Genomic DNA, 8,628 nt, shown 5'->3' with positions numbered 1-8,628 from the left:
AATAAAGTATACAATTTGGGAAAATTAGAAAAAATTGAAAATTGGCGATTAAAAATTGAGAATGGAAGAATGAGTATTGAATATTTGGTCGAAAAGAATGAAGTTTGGAGGGACTTATATAGGAAATTTTATAGCTGTTGGAAAAATTATCGTTGAAAGGAAAACGCGTCTTACAAGACGTTTTTTCATTGATGTGGTAAAGAAAACGCATCTTGCAAGACACTTTTTTTTCTCTCTTCAAAAATAATATAAATCGATAAATTTTTAAAAAATCAAGATAGTTTGTTGATTTTTTTTCAACATATTTACATAAATCTGCCGAAGGTGGACCCTGCTTTAAATCTCATAATCGAAGACTTATATGGGGCTTGTAGAAAAAGCCGAGCCCAATCCTGGGTTGGTCATTCGAAAGCCCGAGTGACACTGAACTGGCCTTAATATATTTGGTGAACCCCAATACTTTTGACATTGGTAACGTAAAATTCTTCAAATTTTTTAATAAAAATTTTTATAAATAAGAATATTTGAGCCCACAATACATAAATATTTCAAATATCACAGAATACTTGGAACTTGATCAAAATTTGTATTCAGTGTGTTGGGTTGGCACTTGGCATGGCGGCCCAATCAAACATCCCCTGGATTGCCACCACAGCCGTTTTTCCCTCGACACTTTCTTCATTTGAATCATTGGCAGCTTCTTTTTTTGAACAACAAAAAGAAGAAAATTATATTAATAATAATACATTTAAATAAATGATTGGAGGTGGTTCAGTGAATAGCATAAGTGGTTAAAAGGAATAATTTGTATTTTTTTTTAAAATGAAAAAAAATTCCCAAAAGGCAAGAGAGTAGAAGACTTTCTCAAGTTCTCCCTCGTCCATGTTGTATGTTGTAGACACAAAACACCATCACAATTATACGCGCAATCTCTCCTCTATTTGCTCATACGGAACGGATGTACTTGAAAAACCACTCATCTTGTTCCTTTGTTCACTTGAGATTTTTTTTCTACCACTAGTTTCTTTCCTTTGTCTTTATCTCCTTCATACATCGCAATCCCAGAAATAAATCCCCCCCCCCCGAATCTTTTTGTTTCTTCAGACAATGGAAAATGATCCTTTGCTTCTGTATGCAAGTCCCCGGAAGAAACCAACGCCGCCCACACCTCTCTTTCCCCTCCCTGAACACGATGAAGTCTCTCTCCCTGTCTCTTTAACTCCATCTGAGCTTAAAGATAGACTCATCTTTGGTCCTTCTCCTCCTCCTTCTTCCTTTTCTCCCATTGATTCTTCTCCCATCTTTGATGCCTTAGCTTCATCTCTTCAATCCCCCCGACCTTCTTCTTCTTCTTCTCCTCCTCAAGACACTGTTGTAAATCTCCAAGACCCTCTTTTGCAGCCAACCCAACTTAATTCACCCACTCCAGCACCAGCTTCATGGTTAATTGACCCAGATTTCATATGGGAAAAATCCAATCTTCACAGGTCCAAAACGGCACCTGCCATGGCTGTTTTAAATGATGTCATCCGCTCTTCAATTCCCAAACCTCAACTGGGGTCTCAATCCATTGTAAGACAAGCTTTTGTGCTTTTAGTCTTGTATTTAACTTTGGGTGTTGTTATCTTTTGGTTTAATAGGCATAATTTCTTGGGTAATGAAACTCACCCGGTTGTCGATGCATTGTATTTTTGTATTGTGACAATGTGCACAATTGGATACGGTGATATTATCCCTAATAGTGTGGCAACCAAGTTGTTTTCAATATTATTTGTGTTGGTCGGATTCGGTTTTATTGATATTTTGCTTAGTGGGATGGTTAGCTATGTACTTGATTTGCAGGAGAGTTATTTGTTGAGAACTGTTGAACATGAGGGTCAAAAGAAGGACTCTGCGAGATCTTATATAATTGATGTCAAAAAGGGGAGGATGAGGATAAGAATGAAGGTGGGATTGGCATTAGGAGTTGTGGTTCTTTGTATTGGAATTGGTGTTGGTGTTATGCATTTTGTTGAGAGGCTTGGGTGGTTGGATGCTTTTTATCTTTCTGTTATGTCGGTCACTACAGTTGGCTATGGGGATAGAGCATTTAAGACATTGCCTGGTAGGATTTTTGCTGCTATTTGGTTGCTTGTTTCCACTCTGGCTGTTGCTCGAGCGTTTCTGTATTTGGCTGAGGCTAGAGTGGATAAGAGGCATAGGACAATGGCGAAGTGGGTGCTTGGACAGGACATGACTGTCTCGGAGTTTCTTGCCGCTGATATTGACAACAATGGTTTTGTGAGGTATGCTGTTTTATGAAATTTGGTTAGTACTTGAACTATGCATCTTCATCTCCTCAAGTTTCTAGTAGTTGTATGCTTTCATGCAATAATACCTGACAGGTTAATATACTAATTTCGGAACTTACTGTAGTTTCCTCCTTTTCCTTTATAGCTGTTGTAGTCTTTAGTTCACCAGTTGACATTTTAATGAAGTTTGAAGAACTCATATTGGGATTCACTGTTGATTTATTAACATGCAATTGCTTAAATTCTTAAATAAAAGATTCTCACTGCCAAGAACTTTTAATGCATCACTTTTCAAAATGGAATAGATTTTTCTTCCAAGGCCCTCTTTGTTGGGATTGCTTTATATTGTGCTATTCAAACGATGTGTCTATCTTGTGAATACAATTTCAATGCAACATCTGCTATGCGTGTAATTTGCTCCGTCTGCTAGGTTATGCATATGATCTTCTCAATTGAAATATGATAATAATCTTCACTTTCTATTACCCCTTTGCAAACATGTTGAAAACACCACAAAAATGTGCCTGAATGGTAACTTTCCTTTTTGAAACTAAGGCATAAAAACCAGAAAAAAAAACCAATCCCAGAAAATTGGGATTAAGTACCGTATTTGAGTTATATTTAATATGCATCCCTATGTTTCTCTGACTTTCCATTTTTCTTTTTGAGTACCTTTGTTCAATGCCTATACCTGAGATATCTTCGAACATGAGTGTGGGGATATGCCCAAATACATGGGAAGATTTTGAAATAACAAAAGTGAACACACCTGTGTCTGACACTCACCCAAGTCCTAGTAACATAGCTATAATGTTTGAAGCTTTGATTAGACTACAGAACTGTATCTTTATATATGAGGGACTTTGATATACTTTATTGAGGACAAACTAAAACAATTAAATTATACTGCTTCTCAGTCATACTGCTAATTTTTGGGTTCAGTGTGGTTTATCTGTGTCTTATGGACTACATTTTATGAATTACCTCAGATGTATGGTGTACATGGGTGTAGGTTATTATTATCAAGTGCAGTGCATAGTTGCTTCTGGATGCTTCTAATAGGGGTACTTTCCCTCTTTTACCCATTACTTGTAATTGATTCAGTGTTTCATTAAGGTGTTTCCAGTTGTAAGCTCATAATTCTTCTGATTCTCTATCTGGTTCTTTTCTGCTTTACCGACTTGAGTGCAACATCCTAGAAGGCTTTGATAATGTCACGATGATTGAAGTCCTTAAGGAGTTACATCATTTGACTAGATTTTTTTCGAACTGGATACTCTATATTGTTTTGTTCTGTCTTGTTGCATTATCCTCAAAACATTCTATTACTTAAAATGGTCTTGGTATTTTGTATGCTGATATCTGTCTTGGCCTAAATTTCCTAATCTTTCTCAAATTCCATTTTTATTCTCAATGTTGTTGCTTTCTGTTCATTTCCCATTGAATTTAATGTCGGTTTATATGTCCAGCAAATCCGAGTTTGTGATATACAAGCTCAAGGAGATGGGGAAGGTATCAGAAAAAGACATCATGCAGATCAGCGAGAAGTTCGATAGGCTAGATGCTGGCAACTGTGGGAAGATAACTCTTGCTGATCTTATGGAGCATCATCATTAATCTGCAAGAAACCTTGCTTATAATCATCGTTATGATACGGCGAAGGTGGCAAGGACGGTCATGGATGACATTGAATCATCAACTGCAGAAATGGCAGTGGTTAGAAATCAAGGCAAGCAACAATGACGGTTTATTCGAATCTTCATGCATGTTGACTTGGTCCTCTTGCTCATCCCATAATGTCTTATTCCATAGATGAGCCGTCTACCTTCCCGGTGTAGTTCTTTCTTTTGGTTTTAGGGTTAGAAACTCGGCACGACAATCCTGGGATGCATCATTCACCAACTTGACTAGTGGATAAAACCCTTTTGTTGGTCGGACTAAGTCGGGCTTGTTGAGTGGTGGGCCTATGTTTCCTTAGCGGAATACATGTGTATAATATGGGCATGTTTAGTTTAGGTGGTTGGATAAGCACCTTAGGAGTATGTCCGAATATATGTTCTATTTAGGTGGTTGGTTGGATTGGATGAGTTGCCTATGTAAAAGTATATGTTGATGCCAGTTTTTTATGAAAATGAATTTTGTACAAAAGAGATTTGTGGATGTAGACAAATTGCGTTTATTCTTACCCGTATCTTAGTCACCTCCGCGTTTTTATCTTCTGTTTTGGTGAAATCTAGTGTTGTTTGAATCGAATCGGTTGATCGGTTGGATTGAGAATTTGTTGGAGTATCGATCTAGAGAGTGGTTTTGAACTGATTAGATAAGGAATCAGTATGAGTTGATTACAAAATTGGTTGAAATGAAATTTTTGATAATTTTTTAATCGGATCAATTGAACCAGTGAATTGATTACTTGATTGATTTGACCACCAATCTTGTTTAATAAACATTGGTGAAAGGCCAAACAAAAATAACAACAGGGAAGGTTTTTCTCTCTTTATTATTCTTTGTATGAAACTGGAATGAAATTTCTTGAAATTTTTGAACAGGTGGGAACTAGATAAATTGTAAAAGTGGAAAAACATCGTTGTGTTTGTCGGTATATAATTGCAAATTGCCATGCACATCTAATTTGTAGATAGATTAATTTGAATTTAACATGTAAACTATTCTTTTACAAATTAAAATATGAAGAATTTAATGAAGGAATTTTCTTTGGCATGAATCTCTCTCAGGCAAGCATTGGTGAGGCACTGGGGGGCAGTCCAAACCTCGAGATTGATGGGTGGTTGGGCATCTGAAAAGGTGCCATTATGGAAGGATGATTTGCCCGACGAAGGTGTTATGTAGAGGTGATGATAGGTCTTAATAAAATTTTAAATTTATTTTTTAGGTTTGGGTTCGGTTTTAAATATGGATTTAAAAATTTATTTAAGTTCGGCCTAAAATATGATGGTTAAGCTCAAGTTCGACTCGACCTGATCTGTATTAATTTTTTTAGATTATTTTATTAAATAAATAATTTTAAAATATAATATATCAAATACACTTAAATACATAAAAATAAATCCTAAAACAACAATTCTTACCCGAGAAAGAATACAACGGTGTGGTGGGCTTGCAGGTTTGATATTGATATTTGTGTTTTACACATATGCGGATAGATAATGCCTAGTTTGTGATATCAAATTTTTATATATATTCCCTTTCATCATTTCCCTATTGATACCAAAAGATTTGATGAAGACCACATATGGACACATAATAAATAAAAAAATATAAGAAAGGAAAAAGTTATCAATTTTTATGACTTCATATAATTTTGATTATTAAATGCTCGAATTTTCTTGTTCATCAAACAGGGTGTGCAACATAACCTGCCATGCATATGCACCATCCATCGTGCTCCAACTTTAGTATATCTCTTCTCTTGATTTCTTTCTGACCAATATAATTTGAGTAATTAAGACAAATATATTCTTTTGCTTGATCAGTCACTTGACCGAAACTTGCTTCTTTCAGTTCTTTTCTCAAAACCTAACCAGCAACATTCGAACTCCACTATTTATTCTCAATGCAGCATATGATTCATGGCAGGTAATATCCTTGTCTGCAAACTAGGAAATGATCATAAGGCATACGGTTATGTGCTTTATTTGAAATCTGCAAGGCGTGATTAATAAAATAGATGAATAAATTTGCTTATTGATATCAGATTCAATTTAGCATAGCTCCACCACTGGCTGATCCACATGGTTATTGGTATGAGTGTAGATTGAACTATGCAAAAATGTTCTGCATCACAAATCAAGTTTTTACAAGGTGATTTCCTGTGTGAAATTGCTTGAGCTTGATAGAAAATTGAATTTTCAGCTTAAACAAATCTATTTTTCTGTGAATCAGGCTTCCGGATTGATATGCTTAATGCTATCAAAGGTTTCTCACGGTCTAGAGAGAACATATTGTTTATAAATTCGTGTTTTGCTCATTGCCAAATAGAAAGGCAAGACACATGGTTTATAATTAGTATATAATTTGGGCTGGGCCGAGCCTGAGCCTAAAAAACTTTACCCAAGGTTCACCTGTTTAGAAAATAGGCCTCGTTTTTTGCCTAAACCCATTTTTCGAGCCTATATTTTTGTTCAAACCCTCCCACTTGAGCAAGTCTAATGGTATGGCCTTGGATCCACTGAAAGGTGAAAAATTTCTTTTAATGACAAATTATTGAACTCTTAGAGAGAGAATTTTCATAAAGAAAGAATTGAGGAAGATGATGATATCAATTTACTTGAAGGAGATGTGACTATTGATGTTGTGGATGAAGTTCCTATTGATAGGGTTCAGTCTTTGGTAAAAAAGAAGATGCTAAGATGTTCATCATCAAGTTACTTGGCAGAAGGGTTGGATTTCATTGGAATGATGGCTCTATGAAAATTGATTTATGGATTTAAAGAATGATTATTATCTAGAAAAATGTAAGTCAGTGGAGGATTATATACTCTAGTATTGTTTGAAGGACCTTAAGTTGTTTTCGGGCAATATCTAATGGTGTTGCCTTGGTCTTATGATTTTTTATTCTTGGTTTGATAGATCAATTGCACTGGCAGTCTCTACAAATCCAGTGATGCATTCTAAGTTCAAACACGTTAAGAACCAGTTGCTCAAGGCAAACTTGTCATTGGTATCAAGTTGTTGACACTCTTATAAAGTCATTGTCAGCCCCTTTCTTTCTCAAGTTTTGTGACAAGTTAAGGGTATGTGTTGTGCCACGATGATGATCATGTTTAGACTACCTTATGTTAGAAAAATTTGGTTAAGAAAACAATTTAAAATTATAGCAAAAGATTAAAAATTTTCAAAACAGACCTGGTATGTGATATTTACAACAATAAATTTTTTACCGAATAATACCTATGTTTTGTGCGAGATAGATTTGAGTTGGTCTTAACTTTCAACAAATGATCTTCTCTGCTATTCTCATACCTTGAATTGAACCGAGTGTAGGCTCGAGTAACAAGAACCAAACACAGAACAAGAAACGATATTATTACTTTTAGTAGGAAAGTAATTCTCTTAATAGAAACTGGGAAATATGGTAATTCCTAAAAAATAAAATTTATTTTTAATTAATAGATTCTCACTACTTTTTGACAGAAAATAGTATATCAAAACTTCTTCTTTTAGGTCAATCGATACCATCTATTTAAAAGGAGAGACCTTGTTGAACAAGTCATTTACAAATAATATTTATTTAATAGAAACACACTCCTACTCTAACTAATAGAGGAGATGAGCGACACACCCTAGATAATGTTACTAGGGTTGCCACCCCTTACATACTCGTGAGAGGAATTTAATTAATCTAACTCAAATTTATTTTCTACTTCTCAAAATAAATATTAATTAATTAATTAAATTAACTCAATTAATTTCTCAATTAAATAATTTTCTCAACTCGATTCTAATTACATTAAAATTATGACAACTTTATCATAAAAGAATTTTGAGGAAATATATTTAATTTCCTAAATCTAATTAATTTAATTAATTTAAAAATTCAATTATTTCATTATAATTAATTAAATAATAATTTGAAAAACCTTAAATTAATTCTCAAGTAATTTCTATACTTAGTGAGAAAACAATTCATTTATAAATGGAACACATTTCTCTAACTTTATCATTTCTATTTATTGTTATTCATTTGGTTCTACATATAATTCATTTCTAGTTTTAACGAGCTAGTGAAGGGACTGATTGAATATATATAATTAGGGCTCAAATAATTTATAAATAAATTCCAGCTTTTCGGCTATTAGTTATAAACTCATTTAGTCGTAAAGTCATTCCACTATAGTATCGTGATTGAGCTCTCTCTAATTACATACTATTATGAAAGCTATTTAATAGGTGTTCGTCTAATGACCTTATCATAAGTGTGTTACCCTTATAAGAATATTTAATTTTTTGTGATAAATTCGTTCTCTCAATATGGTCCTATTTTATCTCATACTATTACATCTTCCTTCATGAAAAGTCAATTACTACAAATAGGAATCAAGTTATTCATCATAAAGACAAATGACCTGTGACTACATTTACTTTTCATCTATTATGTAATGCTAATAAGAGGATATCATTTACCCATTAGTTGGGCTGTGAATTCTAATATTGAGAATAATGTTTTATTTTGACACACTCAACACGACCCAATTTCACAGGATCTAAATCTTAGGTGTTACTTTGCATAACTTAGCAAAATTTCAAAACAATCAATTGGAACTCATGACATTAAACATATTTCCTAATATTTTATAAAAAAAAGTCACTATTAAAG

General features: G+C 34.0%; 1 protein-coding gene across 2 annotated transcripts; it reads left to right on the top strand.

Annotated features, from left to right (window-relative positions):
- The first annotated feature begins 777 nt into the window (after window positions 1-777).
- LOC108486785 (two-pore potassium channel 3) lies at window positions 778-4,439 on the top strand. 2 transcript variants are annotated; one of them, XM_017791013.2, is made up of 3 exons: window positions 778-2,285; window positions 3,304-3,355; window positions 3,761-4,439. In XM_017791013.2, the coding sequence occupies exons 1-3, from the start codon at window positions 1,108-1,110 to the stop codon at window positions 3,845-3,847; spliced, it is 1,317 nt and encodes a 438-aa protein (XP_017646502.1). In that variant the 5' UTR covers window positions 778-1,107; the 3' UTR covers window positions 3,848-4,439. The 2 variants fall into 2 exon arrangements, with proteins under 2 accessions (XP_017646502.1, XP_017646501.1); XM_017791012.2 differs by lacking the exon at window positions 3,304-3,355 and having other exon boundaries at window positions 794-2,285.
- The last annotated feature ends 4,189 nt before the right edge of the window (window positions 4,440-8,628 follow it).

The sequence above is a fragment of the Gossypium arboreum genome, chromosome 6, assembly GCF_025698485.1.
Source record: "Gossypium arboreum isolate Shixiya-1 chromosome 6, ASM2569848v2, whole genome shotgun sequence".
In the NCBI taxonomy this organism is placed as follows: domain Eukaryota; kingdom Viridiplantae; phylum Streptophyta; class Magnoliopsida; order Malvales; family Malvaceae; genus Gossypium; species Gossypium arboreum.
The sequence above is the reverse complement of the archived record's forward strand: the minus strand, read 5'-3'. Positions and strand labels throughout refer to the sequence as shown.